General features: G+C 49.3%; 1 protein-coding gene across 3 annotated transcripts in view; it reads right to left on the reverse strand.

The window, feature by feature from the left end:
* Trpv3 (transient receptor potential cation channel subfamily V member 3) overlaps positions 1-18,183 on the reverse strand; it is a 32,531-nt gene that overhangs the window by 11,699 nt on the left and 2,649 nt on the right. For all 3 annotated transcript variants that reach the window (XM_076936363.1, XM_076936362.1, XM_076936361.1), the window contains exons 4-13: positions 10,536-10,640; positions 10,342-10,428; positions 9,484-9,638; positions 8,659-8,835; positions 6,809-6,949; positions 4,996-5,276; positions 2,853-3,029; positions 1,842-2,000; positions 1,107-1,208; positions 50-123 (exon numbers count right to left, since the gene is read on the reverse strand). In XM_076936363.1, coding sequence (XP_076792478.1) covers positions 50-123; positions 1,107-1,208; positions 1,842-2,000; positions 2,853-3,029; positions 4,996-5,276; positions 6,809-6,949; positions 8,659-8,835; positions 9,484-9,638; positions 10,342-10,428; positions 10,536-10,640 — 1,458 coding nt within the window. The remainder of the gene's footprint in view (positions 1-49; positions 124-1,106; positions 1,209-1,841; positions 2,001-2,852; positions 3,030-4,995; positions 5,277-6,808; positions 6,950-8,658; positions 8,836-9,483; positions 9,639-10,341; positions 10,429-10,535; positions 10,641-18,183) is intronic.

Consider the following 18,183-nt stretch of genomic DNA (forward strand, 5'->3'; position numbering starts at 1 on the left):
TTCAGCCCTCCCCGCAATCAATTGTGACCAAAGGGACAGACCTACTTACAAGACAAAATGAAACCAGGCATCAGACAGGATGGACTGAAGATCGGAGGGTCTCAGCAGGAAAATGGCAATGCCCTAGGATCAACAGAAAAGAGAAGCTTGACCCTCTTCCTGCCCTTCATCCAGGGGTCTGGGAAGTACTGCTCCAGTGGGGATTCGGGCAGGGCTGGGTATGTGACAGCTCAGTAGAGTCCAAGGGTGGAGTGTAGAAGCTGACCTGTGCTCAGAGGGCATCACTGACGCCTCAGTGAGGGTAGAGCTCCCACAGGCTTATCACTCCCATCCTCAGCCCAGAAACTGCAAAGCAACAGTCACTATAGCTGCCCATGAAAGGTGGCCTAATTTTCTAGCCTCTGAGCTTTTGTGCCTGCTGCTTATCATGACCTCCCTGCAGATGAAGCGCCCACCCCTCCTCCCACCCCAGATAAGTTGTCTTCCTCCCTGTGAACACCGTTCTAATCCACCTTACAGTCTAGATGTTTGTGACCATTACCTCCCTTATCAAACTCATCTTAAGAAAGACAAACACCCCCCCCCCATCCCTGGCACCACCCCACCCCACCCAATGTCCCATATACAAAAGGCTCAAAATCTACAGGCTGATTCACTGGCTGGTTAAATGGGTTAAGTGGGTAGATACATGAGTGGGTGAAAGGGTGAGTGGATAGATGGACGGACAAACAGATGGAAAAATGGCCGAATAAAAAAACAAGTATGGTGCCTAGGTTATGTAAGGTTTGGATTGGATGAATGAGTGACTGGGTAGATGGTAAGAGGCAGGTAACAAGATGGTAGAATGGAGAAGGAAGAATGATAGGCCCAGGGTGGCATGAAGGATAGATACATGGTGGACAACTTGACAGATGAACGGAGGAGGGGATGGAGCAGATATAATGGGTCTGACTTACTCATACTGTACTTAGGAACCTAAGACCTAAAAAGGAAACAGTTTCCTGAATCCCCTACAGTAGAGGTGTGCAGGCTAGAGTGGAAGCCAGCCCTGCTCCTACCCTGCTAGCCTCGAGGGGTATTCCAGAAGGACATAGAAACGTACTCACCTCTTTCACAGAGATGCACGTGGCCCAGATAAGAACAAACATTCTCCCTAGGAGCTGAAGCCAACTCATCTTGTGTGTCAGAGCCAAAGGGTGCGGGAGATCCTGGGAAGGAAGGAAAGAGGAGGTGAGGGTGAAGAGGAGAGAGGGAAGGGCAGCACCAGCTCCAGAGGGCCCAGGCTGTATATGCATGCATGCTGGACCCTCAAGATGGACCAGTGGCCACTGTGGAACCTCATCTTCTAGCCATACCTGCCCCACCCTCAGTGGGAACCCAGAACTTTGAAGTAAGGACAATATACTATGTGCTAACAACCCCACATCCACTACCAGACACTCAAAAGGGCTTTCTCACAGTTCAGCGAAGCTGAGATTCTGCAACCCCACTAACAGGTAGGAAACTGAGGCCCAAAGAAGTAGGGAAGCTTAGCTAAGTAACCTCTCCTCCACCCCCTTTCTGCCACAGCAAACAGTGTTGTCTAGGCCCATATAGAAAGCCTGGGAGGGTCTGGTGTTTCTTAATCCCCAACTATCTCCCAAGAAAACCCTCCCTGGATCTGTGCACACACAGTCTGGCTAACCATTCTATTCACTGGGAACTTTAGATAATAATTGAATGACAGCGTGAAAATCCCTTATATCTGGGCCTCAGTTTCTCCATCTCTACATGGGGCAGTTCCAAGATCCTTCACCTCAGACCTTCCCACCACCACTCCATCCCCGGGATCTTCCCCATACCTCATCTTCCCGAGGACGGTAGTAAGAAACGAGAGTCAGGGTGATGTTGTAGAAGAAATAGAAGCAGAAGGACAAGAAGAACATATACTTGGCAAATTTCTTCCATTTCATATGCAGCAGTGTATGCAGAGGCTCCAGGGTCAGCATCTCATGCCGGTTCTGGGGATAGAACGTCCCATGGGGATGAGGCAGATGGAGAAGGACCATTTTCAAAAGGCCCATCTAGAACCCAGAGGCAGCAAGGCCAGTGACAGAAGGCTCCAGTCATCGGGAGCAATGGACTGGCTTGATGGAAATGCTGGAAGGGTAACTCCCAGCTCTCAGGGATCCTTTTTTGGGACAGCCAAATGATGCAGGGGCCTAGGGTTTCCCAGCAGAAAGGGCGCAGATGCACAGCAAGGAATGGAAACTAGAAAGAGGTTCCAGTATCCCTGTGACCTTAGGACATCCCCTGAGCCTTTCTTGTATCACTTCTTTTTCTTTATCACAACCTTTGCCCACCCTGCTAAACAGGCTACTGTGAGGGCTCAGAGTGGAGACCTGGCCCACTGCCTCACTCCTCAAAAGAGCTGAAAACCATCCAAACTGATCCTCAGTCTTCACCTCCATGAGCTTTCTCTCTCCCACCACCTCCTGGAAAGGTCCTGATTGCTTGAGATAGTAAGCACCGTCTGACCACATGTGTACTCAAGTTTAGAGGACGAAAGGACTCTAAGGCAGGCCATGAGTTAGGGTGTGCAAGATCAATACCACACACCTCTTCATTGCCTCCAAATTGCTTGGGATTCTAAAGACAGCCCCTTACCCTTAGCTCTGTTATTCACTGTTAGCCAGAAACAAAAGAAATAGCTTCTATCTGGACCCTGCTCTCTATGCCAGACTCCATCACCAAGATAAATCACCAATATGGGACTTAGCGGACTCTGACACAACTGCTCCCACGGTCCTCAAGCCCTGGCCTGAGGTCCAGCCCTCACTCTTTGCCCCTGCCAACCTGCCTGGGAGACCCACATCAATGTTGGTGTTGTAGACGATGATTTCCAGCACAGAGTTATCTGTAGTGGTGTCTACATTGGTGAGGTCATAGAGTGAAGATGACACAGGTCCATATGCCCAGTCCGTGAACTTCCTGGACAGGCTCCGGAGAGGCTTCTCCTTGATCTCACGGCTGAGAATGTACTTCAGGATCTGGGGACAAGAAGGGGGATAATGGGGCTTGGGGACAACAGGCCTGGACCATCCAGAGGCAGATCAGCCCAGAATATGTTCCCACCCAAAAGGGTATGAGTGCTACCTCTGCCAGGAGCAGTGACCCTGGGTTCTAGCTATATCTGTAAAATAAACCTCTGGGAGTGAGGTTCACAGTTCTTGCCTTCTCACAGAATATGAGAGACCTTTTGCACACTGCAGAAAGCCAAACCATCAGTGAGTAGTAGGCCCCCAGACCAACAGGACTCCAGTTTAGTCAAGAATCTAAGGACTGACCATTTTTAGAAGTGATTTCCATGAGGCCTGAACTTGAAACTCTGTTTCTCTGCTCCTCCATTCCACCCTCAGTCTAGACTTTACAGCCAGGCTGGTCACTCTGGCGGAACCAGCTGTGACATCAGGCAACCAGCCTTCTCAAAGAGGACCATAAAGCCCACTCTGCAGGTCAGTGGTCCTCAAATTCTGATGCACATTAGGGTCTCTGAGGAGTTTTTCAAAACACACAACCAACTACTAAAACTCCAGATGCAGGGAGAAACCTGGGAAGTGTTTTGTGAAGCTCTCTGTATGAGTCCCCTGTACAAGAGGGGCCACTGCTCTCCATCTTTCCACTTCCTGAAAACCAACCCATCAATCACCCAAGGTTGGGATATAGCATCCAGGGGCATGAACCCAAAACCCAACAAGAGAGATCTGTTGGGAGGACAGCATCAGTGTGTGCCTCTCACACAGCCCCACTGCGTCTCCCACCACAGCCCAGGCAAACAGCTCCTGCATCCCAATGAGTGAAAGCCCCAAGGGCAAGTCTGTAGCCTGGACATGGCTGAGTCCTCCATTCCTAACAAGGCAGCCACCTTGGGTGACATCCAAGAAAGTTTTCTACAAGACACTGAATAAAGGAGAGGACCCGGGAACCTCCTGGTGGGTACCTTCCTTAGACCAGCCTTGGCCAGTACCTTTCCCTAGAGCATCAGGGGTCCCAGGGCCATCTCCCCTAGGCTGGAATAGTGGGGAGCACAAATGAGAAAGTGACATGTGGGAAAAGGCTCATGAAAGAAACTAGACCCACCACAAATACCCTGTGACTCTCTTTAGAACCCCTACAAGCTATGACCCTGGGTGGCAGAAGAGGTTGGGTCAGACACACAATTCTCCCTTTGTTAAAGCTGTTGTTCATCTCCCCCGCCCTCTACAAGGGAATAAAAAGGTCCCTTGTGGGCTCCAGCCCTGGCCTGACCTCAGGGCAGCTGACTAGGAGAGGTACAAGGATACACAGCTGGAATTGTTCAATAGGTACCAGCTATCCAATGTCCTTCCACAGTCTTCCAGAAGCCACACTCCACTCAAAAGAACTATTCCCTGAGAAGAAATTTGATATCAGCCAGACCACAGCTTTAGCCACAGATAAACACATCAGCCTGTCCCAGCCTAGGTCTTTCCAAGGTGCTCAGATCAGCCTGGAGTTCTTTAACCACATCACACAGGCAAAGGGGCCCATATAACCACACCCTGCTAGAGAAGAGGCCTGGCCAACAGACTAAAGTCCTCCTATTGCCAGGGAGAAGAAGCCCATTGACTGTGGCCCCAGAGTAGCCACTCTGGAACCACTGCCTCCCACCCCCAGAAGAAGCAAGCCTGAAGGACAGACACGCAGCCCGTGGTTGAGCATCACCACTCAGGAATGCACAGAGCACCTGAAATATTGCATCACCTTGGCCTTAGGGATTCCCCAGTCTGACCCCACCTAGGAAGTTCCAGGAAGAGAGAATGAACTCTGGAGTATGGGACTGATGTCTTAAGGGTGGACCACGCGCTGGGTTTCACTGAGCCACCACTGCACTTCCAGACCTAAGCTGCAACCTTCCCAGAGATGAGGCTAGGGCCTGTGGGCTCCTCAGACGGGCACCATACTTCCCCAACCCCCACACCTGCTGCAGGGCCCCACCTCAGCCTTGCCCATCTTGGCAGCCAGCTGCAATGGCGTGAGCCCATCATTGTTGCACATGGTCTCCAGCTCCCAGTTGCCACTCCTCAGCAGGATCATGTCATACATCCGCTTAACAAAGTCGTTCTGGGTCTTGAAGTCCTCAGCCACTGTCACCAGGGCATGCAGGATGTTGTTTCCCCGGGAGTCCTGGGAAGTGATGTCTGTCTGCTCGTTCTCCATCAGCAGCTGCACAATCTCAGGCTGGTTGGTACATGCTGCCAAGGCCAGGGGCGTCTCGCCTGGGGGAGGGGAGTGACTGAGCTCAGTTTTTTCATAGGCCAGAAAGCAATATCCTCCAGGCCCCAGTCCCAGAGGCCCAGATGCTGGCCATCACAGCAGCACTGATCCCTGAGGCTCCCTGACCACCTCCCCCTTGCTCAGTGAAGACTGAAGCAGGTTCACACCCATAGCCACCTGTGCTCCCTGCTCCCCATGGGCTTTCCAACACTCTGCTCAGCGGAGGAGCAGAACATCCCAGCTCCCCAGAATAACTCTAATACCAACACACCTCACAAAGCCCTCTCTGTTTTGAGCTCCTCTCATCCTCTCATCCATGCTCACCCCTCTCCTGTCACAATGGCCTCCTTACTCCAGCAAGGGGCATTCTCTACGCTCAGGGCCTTTGCACACACTGTTCTTGCTTCCTGCAGCTGCTCTTCACTGCTTCTTCCCAGTCTTTGCTCAGATTCCGCCTTCTCCGTGACTCACTCTCAATGTCCTATTTTGATTTCCACCCACCCAGACAAAACTCTGGGTTCTTCTTCCTCTTTTTACTCCCACCTGTGCCCTCTCTTTATTCCACCCAACAAATGTTTCCCAACACTGGCTGTAATTAGGTCCTAGGCTGGGCAATAAGGATACAAGACTCACTGAGCAAGAAGCTGTCCTCAAAGATGCCCAGACTCATCTAGTCCTGCTGACTAAAAAGCAGAAGGTGGGGAAGATGGTTCAGTGGATAAGACTGCTTGCTGCAAAGCATGAGGAGCTGAGTTCAAATCCCCAGCACTCATGTAAAAAGCTGGGCATGGCTGGCACCAGAGCAGGGACAAACAGTTTATGAGGCTTATTGGCCATCAGCCTAGTTCCACCAGATTCTGTCTCAAGGGAAAAGGATGAAAAGTAATACAGGGGGACACCAGATGTCCCCCTCTGTCCTCTGTGTCCACATTCACATGCACCTCACATATACACAAGAGAGAGAGAGAGAGAGAGAGAGAGAGAGAGAGAGAGAGAGAGAGAGAGAGAGAAACAGAGCAGTGACAATCAGGCCCAGTGGGGCTTCCTACTGCCCATCCTGACTGTGATGGTGGTAATATAAAAATAACAGAACTATATACTAAAGTGGGTGGATTTCACTATACCTAAAGTACACATTTTTTTTTAACACAAAGAATTTGTAAAGGCAATGTGAACATTTTCAGAAAAGGGAGAAAGACATTTGTGTCAAATCTAACCTCCCACCAAAACATACACACGCACATGCACACATTACAGACATATATATGCGCGCGCGCGCGCGCACACACACACACACACACACACACATCTTTGTTCTTTGCAGGTATGAGCCCTACTGCCACCACGCAGGTAGCACTGTCAGGCAGACTCTTCTACCCCAGCAGGACTCAGCACCAACCCAGTCTTAATGCACATGCCTGGAGGAGACTGTCTTGTAGCACCCCCGTGTGGCAGGACTGGTCGCAGCAGAGCACAGGACAGAAAGCCCCTTCTCCCTCCCCCATCTTCCACTCCTTTGGTAGGCATCACTTACCAAAATAAAAGCCTTCATGCTGGTATTTGGGGTTGAAGAAGACCCCCTTGGCGTGAGCATTGACGTCAGCACCTGCTGCTATGAGCACTGCTGTGATGTCTCCCTGGCGCCGCTCTATGGCGATGTTCAGCGCTGTCTGCCCTGCAAACAGCCGACATGGGTGCTCAGGGGCCAGACAACCTAAAGCTGATCTTGGAGTTCCTTGACCTCAGGTGGCAGTAGCTGACTGAAAAGACTAAGGATATAGATACCATCTGTGGGGACACCATGTTGACACCAGTTGAATTTGAGGAAAGCAGGAATGAGCAGCACCTCACAATGGAGAAAACCAGTGCAAGGGTGGCTATGACCTACTGCAAGAGTGACAGCAAGGGCTAGGTAAAGAGGCTAGGGAAGACCGAGAAGGAGGATTTGTGGCCAGGACAGGAAAACCTTACTACAGGGATGAATAAGGTTGGTATATTAACTCTATCAAAAACGTGGTAAACTTCTGCAGGGGTGTGGAAATTGACCATGAGAAACAAACTCCATCCTTGCCCTCAAAAGAACTTCACTAAGCAGCTACTCAGCAGACAGGGACAGGAAGATCACAAGTTCAAGGCTGTCTGGGCTGTGAAGTGAGTTCAAGACCAACCTGAGCAACTTAGTTAGACCCTAACTCAGATGTTTTTAAGAAGAGGTGGAGATGTAGCTCCATTGTAAGACACTTCCCAGTACCACACCCCGAAATTAAAGGGATCTTGTGCCAGCAGTGGAAAGACCATAGGACCCTGAACTATAAACAAAAAGAAAGACAAGTACGGAAGGTTAGAAGCGGAGAAGAGGTGGAACAAGTAAGCCTCAGACCCTGGTCTAAACCTCTGCAGGACTAATGTCAGGTCTCTCAAGTGACAGGCTGAGAACAGGCTATGGTTCCCTTTCTCTTAGTTCAGCAACCAATCACAGCAATTCCTCCCTGGGGATCCTGCCCCTCCTCCATAGTGCCATTTTGAAAGTCTGTAGAGTTCAAACAATAAATCAAGATTACTTTCCCCATGAGGAGGGTTAAAAGACCCCCACCTGAACCCCCAACTGGAAAAGCTGAGGTGTTTACACCCCCTGGCATGTCAACAAGATATGAAGAAGTGATAATAAGCTGATCACTTCTGCTAACTGTGACAAGCTGTTTACTGACTCCAAAGACTCGGGACATAGCCTGTTAACAGCTCAGTGTGTTTCCTGGTCAGGGAAACAAGGCACTAAATTATATTCCCTGGTTCCAGAAAACCAGACTGAAATGGAGCTGATTATATCATTCATGACTGCAGGGCTGCCTCTTGGCTTTGCTGGTCCCCTACCCAGCTCTCCAGCCTCATCTCCCGGCTTCTCCTTGTTTGTTTGTTTGTTTGTTTGTTTGTTGTTCTTGGGAATCTAACAGTATCTTGCACGTGCTAGGGAAGCTCTCCTCAATTGAATAACATCCCCAGGCCATGCAGTCTTCCTCGTGTCAAATCCACCAAGCCCATGGCCATCTTGGGGCTCTTACCCTGACCCTGCTCTGGATCCTTCCCATCAGGTAAGCATTGGTCAAGTAACCACTGTACGGTGGCTCACCACAGTCACTTTCTGTCACATGGCATCATCTTTACCTCTGTTTCTGGCATATTCAGTCTAAAATCGCCTTTTTAGAGCATCAACGCTTCCTGACTTGTTCACCCATGTTCAGCATTATTTACAGGGAAAGGGAAGGCTGAGATGCGTGCCTGCTACATATTTGGCTTCTCCATAGCCAAAGTGCCTCTGTGAGGCAAGATAGGCTGTATCTGTAGCCACACCCACCTTGGGAAATCCCAACCTCTGCCTCCAGGTACCTTCATAGGCCTCTTCCGTGTACTCGGCATTGATGAACCTGTCCAGGATGTCGTTCTCCTCCGCGAAGGCAAGCAGAATCCGCACGATCTCTTTGGTATTAGGATTGATGTTGAGCAAAGCCTTCATCAGGCAGGTCTTCCCAGTGTCTGAGGCTGTCAGCTTGTGCATGAGGAAGTCTGCAGATGGTCAAGGACAAAGGCAGGGGCAGGAAGGGCAGACAGAACAGTGGAAGCTGCAGCCTCATACCTGGGAAGCATGCCCTCCAGCCTGCACTGGCGGCCCCGAATCCTGTACTACCAGGTCATCTTTCTTCCTCCCTCCAGCCCCTCCGTCAGCTCCCTTCCTGGTTTGTTGTTCAGGGCCCTCTAGCGCCTATGAAATCCTCATCCAAGGCCACCTGCTCTCCAAGCTCCTTCTCTCTGAAGGAGAGGCAATGTCACCTGCAGCCTGGCTGCCCATGTTGGTGCCGAAATCTTCCTATCACTCCTTGTGGTTTAAAAGTACATCTCATCACCTCCCCAGCAACCTGGTCCTCTCCTTGATCCCCAGACAGCTATGAACCCCCCATAGCCTTTTAATTCCTGTCAATGCCAGAAGAACTCTAGCAACCCTCTCCAGACTTGCTCCACACAGTAGCCAGACCACGCCTTCTTCCTGCTTAAACCCATCCGTGACTCCCCACGGCCCTCTAAGTCAAGCTCACGATTGGTATCCCAATATCCAAGGTGCCTCATGCTCCAGCCGCACAGGAGATAGAGCAGGGGCCAAGCCAAACCAACCAGGGTCCCTGGGGCCTGCACTCTATGCCAGGACCGGACACTGACCAGGCACATCCAGGCCACGGCGCCTTCTGCAGAGCTCCTGAAGATCCTGCAGGAGCTCCCGTAACTCCCCGACGCAGCCCTCGGACACAGCCGCGAAGATGCGCTTCTTCAGCCGCTTCTTCTTCTGCCTCTGTTCTTCCTTGGCCAGGTTCGCGCTAAGAATTTTTGCGAATTCATCCTGTGTTTGCCTCCACTCCTACCCTCTTCCCCTCCACCACCAGAGCTCCTGGCTTCTGGGCCACTGCTCCAACCCCTATGCCTCCCATGTCTTTTGGCGATGCCCATGCTTGTGTTCCGTGTTTGATCAAGGTCCCCTTGCAATCCATATGCAATCACATTGATCAAAATACACCTGCACACCCGTGGGGATGATCAAAAAGGATGTATGTCTACTGTAGCCATTACTTTGAAATATGGAACTAAGGGAAGAGAAAGCTCCCTTTCATCTCCATATCTGAACTTTTCCATCTATCCCTCCTTGTCCCCACACTCCAAATAGACTATTACTATAATGTAGATGTGTCTCCTTTCACTGGTCTGTGTTCTCACAAAAAAATGCATACTGCTGTTCTATGTGAATAAATTTTAAATGTACGCAATTGTGTGACTCGTGCTGAAGCCCTTATTCTTTTGTGTATTGTTTGAATGATTTATAATGGACAGAAATCATTTTATAATTTACTGATCTTTCACTCTGCTTCACAAAATGTCACATGCCTCAACCATGGCCCAGGCCTCCAGATGTTTGTCCCAACTCCCAAGAGATGATGGCTTCTTTCTCTTTCCTGTGCAGCCCATGCCTGTGGTGCACCCCCCTCCTTTCTGAGATCAGTGAGATGGGGGAAGGGCCACACTTACCTTGGACTGTTGGGATTGGATGGGGTCTCTGTCACATCATCCTGAGGAGACTGAGGGGAGTCCATGTCATCGCAGTTGCCAGAGAGGCTGGAGATGGAGAAGAGAGAAGAAAGTAAGACAGATTTAGAAATGGACAGTGCTCCTACGCCACCACCAGGCCCAGCCATGTGTTCAGGCCAGCAGCCAGTACTCACCACTGCCGGATGTTGGAGTCCATTGGCTTGGAGAAGATCGGGGGAGAGGTCTTGGTAACAGTGGGGTTGGGCTCAAACCCTTCTATCTCCAGGAAGAAGTGTGCACTGAGGGGACACCCAATCAAGACCATTAGAGCTTGGGCGGGGCCTGTCTGCCTGTGTCCTGTCCTGCAGCCTTGCCACAGAGGACCGACCCATCCTGAGCCCTACCTAGGCTTTGTGCCATGTGTCCTAGCCTAGCCCTTCCAGGATGGAGTAGACTCTGGGTTCTAAGCTGAGTCTAAATGACTCTTGCCTCTAGAAGTACTGTGTGGATGCACCCGCGAGGGTCACTGAGCGTGGCCTAGCACGAGGGTCACTGAGCGCGGCCTAGCACGAGGGTCACTGAGCGTGGCCTAGCACGAGGGTCACTGAGCGTGGCCTAGCACGAGGGTCACTGAGCGTGGCCTAGCACCTCAGGATTTGCAGTTGTTCCCAAGTGTACAGACTTTCAAAGATCAGAATGTAGAGACAGAAGCTGGGGTTTCCCATCTCCATCCAGCTGCGCCTAGAACATGAGCCTGAAGGCAGAGCCTTTTAGAGGGGGGCCTCTAGACTCAAATCCACACAGGCTTCCAGCAACTTCAGAGAAAGGGCCAGAGTCACCCTGGCTGCTCTTGCTGGCCATTTGCCTCTTTATCACAACAAGAAATGGACTAAGAAAGCCAGTGTAGGGCAGGGAGCAGGGGGCCTGGGCCGGGGATCCTCCACTAAGAAGAAAAACCCAAACCAGGCATGGTGGCATGTGCTTATAATTTCATAACTCGGAAGGTTGAGTCAGGAAGATCATAGGTTCAAGGCCAGCCTATGCTACATACAGGAATATATATATATATATATATATATATATATATATATATATATGTGTGTGTGTGTGTGTGTGTGTGTGTGTATGTGTGTGTGTGTGTGTGTGTGTGTGTGTGTGTGTTCTCAAAAAGGAAATCATTTTTGTTTCCTTTCTTTATTTCTTTCTAGGAGGAAGTCACAAGGGAGAGGGAGTGGAGTGGACTTGGGAGGACTGAGAGCTGAGTGTGACAAAGGTGCACTACATAGAATTCCCAAATAGCCAACAAAAATATGATCCTGGAAAAAAATAAATAAAATGATGTCCTATTCAGCCATGAAGAATGGGATTCTGTATCATTTTCAGGAAAAATGTGTGGAACTGGAGATGAGCCTGCTAAGTGAAATAAGGCAGACTTAGAAACACACACTACAGTAAAGGCACATTAAACTACAAGTGGAAACGCTAGGGTTACAGAAGAATAATGATAATAGAAGGAGAAATGAGAAAGAGTAAGGAGGACTCAGGAGAGATGGTTCAGCAATTAAAAGCACTGGCTGCTCTTCCACGGGACCCAGGTTCAATGCCCAGCACCCGCATGGCTCACAATCATCTGTAACTCTAGTCCTAGGGGATTCTGTACCCACCCTTCTGGCTTCTGTGGGTACTTTACACACATAGTGTACAAAAATACATGCAGGCAAAACACCCATACACATAATAAATCTATATTCACATATAAATAAATGTTCAAAATCTATTTTTTAAAAAATAACGAGTGGGGCTAATGTGATCAAAGCACGCCATGTACATGGCATGGATGTCACAGTGACACCCCTGACTTTGCAACTGATATAGGCAAGCAAAAAAAAATTAATTGAAAAAAATGAAAAAGAAAGGAGGGAGAGGGCCCAGAAAACATTGTCAGTCAGTGGGGGAAAGAGACAAGATCATGGCCAGCTTTCTCTTCAGGCTTCAAGGGATTGGGAGACACACGCTACCTCAAGAAAAGCCAGACACTCTGCCCAAGACCTACCAGCCACAACTAGCCACACCCACAAATGCAGACACACATGACCTTGGACACCCCAGTCACACACTGGGAGGTGAATATTCCGATGACATTAAAGTGAGGACCAGCTGAGGGTGAACTCAGTTGTGGTACACAACCCTGCAGCAAAGCTGCAGCTGGCCATGTGACCCATCCAGACTGGTGCCTGCCTGACTTCAGGCACACGGTCCTCTTAAACACTTTGCTGCCTGAGTCTTTCCCAGGTCCAGAACAAAGGATGTTCCAAAGTGCAGTTCCACCCATCTCAAGTTCAAAAAGAAGAGCAGCAGGCTGTGGCCAGGGCCCCAGTCCACAGGCAAAGCATTTGAGGCTAAGGATGGGTAAGCACCTTCCCCTAGAGCAGACTCCAGTTGGCCATAGATAGAAACTGCTTCCCGCTGCCAGGCTAGTAACTGGCACAGGGATGCACATTGCTCTGCTCTGCTCTCAGCTTAGTCCTCTGGACCTGCTTGCAGCCAAATCTACTGCAAGGGTTAGCTAAAAGAAGGCTATCCAGTTGGAGCAATGAGGAAAATCCTGGTTGGCCTGGGAAGTCCTCTCCTCACTTTAGGCACAGACAAAACAAAATCTCATCATTAACCCAGGAAGAAGGGATAAATGGAGCAGAGGACACACTGGCCCTCCCCCTTCTAGCTTCTGACCATCAAGAGGAACTGTCTGCCAGGCACGCACACTATGGAGCGCTCAGACAGCTCAAACAGATTGTTCAAGGTCAGTCTGGGATACCGGTTAAGAATCTGTTGAAGGGGTTGGGGGAAGAGAGAAACAGAGAAAGGACAGAGGGAGGGAGGAAAGGAGGAAGGGAGGGAGAGATTGAAATTCTGGCCTTAGCTAAGAGCAAATACTTCAAAGGTGATGAAAATATCAAAAGAGAGAAAACAAAGGGAGAGGAAAATCTTTGACTGGGACTCAAAACTTGGGTTCTGGTCTGTATCAGCCTCCAGCTAGGCACTCTCCGTCTTTAGACCAGGAATCCTCAGCTGATGGGATACTGATTAGGTCAGATGATTCCCAGCTACTCCAAGACCATCCACTTATAGGCTATCCAGCTGAGAGGGACATTGGAGGTCAACTAGTCAGATGACCATACCCTGAACTACCACTGCCCCACTCCACTCTGGCAGTCTGACTCAGAGGTCCCAAGCACATCCACTAGCACTCAGCCTCAAGACATCTTGGTTGAGAATTGCTAGATTTTCTCTATACAGAGCTCCAAACCCACACCCATGGCTTTTCTCCAAGAAAATTTGATCTGGTCTTCCCTTGAGCCTATGCTGCCTTTGAGGCTGCTTTACTCACAAGTACTTATCAAGTACCTGCAGTGTGACAGGCAATGGTCCTGTAGCTCTCTATGATAAAGGCAGACTCCCTTCTTTTCCAGACCTGCTATTCCAGTGGGTTGATCAAAGCTGGCTTCAAAGCAAGACTGATGCATAGCACAGATAGGCCATTTCATTCTTTGCTCTAGACAATACGTTGTCATTCAGCTGTGAGTTTCCCAATGGCAGACACTATGATGACATTATCCTTGAATTTCCAGAATCAACCTTGATTCCCTACCAGTGGTCCTGAAACTCTGAAGACCCCCCATTGAAAAGATATTATATGGGGTAGGCTAGAGAGATGGCTCAGTGGTTAAGAGCACAGAGGTCCTGAGTTCAATTCCCAGCAACCACATGGTGGCTCACAACCATCTTTAATGGCAACCTGATGCCCTCTTCTGGTGTGTCTGAAGACAGTGACAGTGTGCCCACATACATGAAATAAATAAATAAACGAAAAGATATATGGATGGATAGGTGCCCATAGGGACCCACAGAGACCGAACTGCCAACCAGACAACCTGCAGGAACTGATGTAGGCCCTCTGCACATATGTGACAGTTGTGTAGTTTGGTCTTCATGTGGGACTCCTAACAGCAAGAGCAGGGGCTGTCTCTGGCTCTGTTGGCTGCCTTTGGGATGCTTTTCCCCCTACTGAGCTGCATCAACAGGAGAAGATGTGCTGAGTCTTACTACAATTTGATGTGCCAAGGCTGGTTGATATCCATGGGAGGCTTCCTCTCTTCTGAAGAGAAAGGGAGGAGTGGATGTTGGGGGAGGGGAGGAGGGGAGGACTGGGAGGAGAGGAAGGAGGGGGAATTTCAGTTGAGATGTAAAACAAATTTATTAATTGAAATTAAAAAATAAAAAAGAAAGGATGGGTGATGGGTGAGAAGTATTCGAGTGGAAGGAACAATGGCTGGTCAGACTGAAGGGCAGATGAGTTAATAGATGAACAGTGGGTAGATGGTAAAATATTAAGAGGTGGATAGATGGATGGGTAGAGAGGGAATAAGCAATCAAGTAGGTAAGGTGGAGAGGTCTGTGGGTAAGACCAGTACTCGGACAGATCAATGGTGATGGCTGAATCCTCCCTGGGACTGGCTGTGCTCCCAACTGCTGAAGCTCTCACCTTCTCCCACCCCCTCCTCAGTCTAACACACAAAGCTCAAGTGGGCTCTTCTGCCACTTCCCCACCAGGTCCCATCTTCTCTTGGACTCCTCCAAGAGATCAGGGATGGCTCCAAAAGCCACATCATGCAAGTATCCAGCACCCAGGCCCAAAACTGAGGCCCCAAGGAGGGAGAAAGCATCATCTCACTGCGCAGTGGCCTGGCTGGTGCTGAGCCTCTGGGTGGCTTCCTCATTGGCTCACACGTGCCCTCATTCCCTCACCTGACCCCTCACTGACTCATCCACTTACTCAGAACTAATTGTCCAGTGTATGTAACTAAGGGATAACAAGACGACAAGCACCCCTTCCAGGGACCCCCATCCTCAGAGATGGCAACCAGGGTTGACACATATGTCCCAGTGACCACATCAATCTCTTCAGGGAGAGATTCTTGTATGTTGTAGACATACAAGAACAATGAAGGCCTTTATAACTGAGAACAGGAATGGGAGGCTCTGTGCTGTGCTAACTGGGATAACGTATGCCATGGTTCTAGAAGAACCCTAAAGAAAAAAAAGAGAGAGAGAGAAATGCCTCCTAGGCTAGACAGGACATCTGTAATGGAAAAGGAAAACTTTGGATCCCAAAGGACAAGATGTGGAGAGAGGAGTGATGACAGCCTGGCTGGAGAAGGTCAAATGATTAAGCAAGGGCCTAACTCGCAAGGCAGGGCCTGATCCATGCCTGCCCTACTTGACACTACACAACCACATCCCACCCACCATCATAAGCACGTGGTAAGGCCTGGACCATATGACATCCTGGCTCCTGCCTGCTGCAAATGTTGATTGTTTATTCCTTTGGTCTAGGCCAAAGGGTGCAACCTGGGTGTGGTTAACTCAGGTGCACAGACAGCTGTATATCATTTCTCCACCATTTCTGTCACTGTGAAGAGACAAATACAAGACCAGGAAGCAATTTGGGGTAGATAGGGGCTTGTCTACCATCTGCTTTGACCCAAGAAATGTTCAAGTGTCTGAACTCCACAAGGCCAGCTCTCTGACCCTGTATGTCACCTTGCTTAGGGCCCAATAAGGAGGCCAATGTGGCAACTACTCAAGGAATGACATGATGGCTCAGGAAAACTCCCAGGTCCAAAGATCTCTCCCCTCTATAGACCTATAGACCGCCTGGAGCCTTCAGTTCTCCCGTTAGTTCACAGCCCCCTGGTGACTGGCATTATACTCTGTCTTCAGCTGTAATTTAGCCTTTATTTTCCTTCTTCTCTTTAGAACCACATCTTATCCTCAGTTCTGATTGAAAGGCTCAAAACTTCACATGAGGACCCTCAAAAAGCCATTGGGACCACCATTTTAGGAGACAAAGTCACACCTCATTAGCATTGGCTGGGCCAGGCAGTCATTTAACCAGTAACTCTGCACCTGAAACTTAAGTTCATGAACAGACCCAGTTCAGCTGGCCCTGATGTAGAAAAACCTGGTGTTGGTTTGGTTTGGTTTGGTTTGGTTTGGTTTGGTTTGGTTTGGTTTGGTTTTACCCTGTCCACAATCCTTTCCTTATTACCAAATCTCTCCTGAAAGTAAAAAGGAGGGAGATCCAGGAAAATGGACCATATTGGCTTGGGTTAACTGTGTTTCTGCTACTTCTTGGATGGGCCCATGAAGTTCTAGGCTGTCCCCACTCCCATGCTACCTATCTCACCTGAACTAGCTTTCTCTCCTGAACTCCAAGGTGGGAGCTCTGCCTAAGTGTGCTCTGGGCTTCTCTCACTTGGTACTTCATACCTGAGCTTGGCTCACTGCTCCTGTCCTTGCTTCTCCTTGGATGGGCTTATGACTGACGTGAACCACCTTCCTTCTGAGTTACTGCACCAGAAGGATGGATCTCCTGCCTCTTCCATCTCTGTTCTTGCCCCCAGGAGATCCTGTGACTAACTCCACTCTCGTCTATCTTTTCCTGCATTTCTGACCACCCAGGCTCAGACCTCACATGTCTCCCAACAGCTTCCTCAGCATCTCCCTGACTGCACATCCTCCTAGTGCATTGTCCACATGGGTCATTCAGAGCAATGTTCCCAAAATTCCAATCTCCCTACGCCCTTCTTCAGGAAATCACCTGTGATGCCCCCCTCGCCTGAGGATCATCACGGCAGAAGAGGCAGAGTAAATGAGCCATCCTAGACTATGGGCCACCCTGGTCCAGGGAAAGCACAGCTGAACAAGCCTCTTGCTCTAGCTTGGCCAAACTGAGAGGCATCCGATCAATGGAAGATTGAAAGATTATCATGGAGCTCTAGAAGGTTGTTTTCTGTCCCAGCATCCTCCATATCCTCATCTTGGAAGTGAGACAAAAGCACTCCAGCCCTGCCCAGCTCGCAGGAGCCTCATACAATCAAAATCATATGCTGAGCACTGGCCATCCTGATTGTGCTAACCACTTTGTCAGCATAATGGCAATTAACTGTGTCTTTTAAGTCGATGTCATTAGTAGTGCCCTCATATACAGATGTAGCTCAACACAACGCTAGTCATCTCAATTGTAACCTCCATTTTTCCTCCAGTTGACCATGCCATGCATCTTAAGCCCTACAAAACACACAGCCATTAAAATAGCCGAAGCTAAGCATGGCGCTACACACCTGCAGTCCCAGCACTCAGAAGGTAAAGGATCCTAAGTTCAAGATGTTTTGGCTATATATCAAACCAGCCTGAGAAAAATCGCAAGACCTTGTCTCAAAAGAAAAAAAAAAAAAAAAAAAAAAAAAAACTCAGCCAAAAGTATTATGTGCCCGGCTTGTTAATTGACAATGGCCACAGGACAAACCAGGCATATTCTGCTTAGCTATGATCCTCTTTATCCAGCTTAGCCCAAAACAACTACCTTCTTCCTTGGGTGCCAAGATCCTCCTGTTTCAATGCCTCCCAAAACACACTTTATTCTTATAAATATGTTATACTTTGCACAATAGTGAATCCATCTCACCTTCTGTCCTCTCAGGCTTTCCCAATATAGCCCATTATGCAGACTTGACTGCACAGTAGATTGAAAGCCATTTGTGTAAGAGAGAAAAACATGCCCACCTGAGGATCCTGACTACCTAGAATGACACCTACCTTTTTACTCCTGTTCTCAAGAATGGCTTCAGCAACTCTCATCCCTCTAAGGGATGAACATTCATGTCTTCCTGAATGTTCTTGCTTCAGAGTTCCCTAACTCCTCCAAGGAGACCCTCTTCCTATACCGGTCAGGAAGACCTCAGGAAAGGCACCTGAATATGCAGTGCTGTCCCTCCAATT

The sequence above is a fragment of the Arvicanthis niloticus genome, chromosome 6 (genome assembly GCF_011762505.2).
Source record: "Arvicanthis niloticus isolate mArvNil1 chromosome 6, mArvNil1.pat.X, whole genome shotgun sequence".
Taxonomy (NCBI): Eukaryota; Metazoa; Chordata; class Mammalia; order Rodentia; family Muridae; genus Arvicanthis; species Arvicanthis niloticus.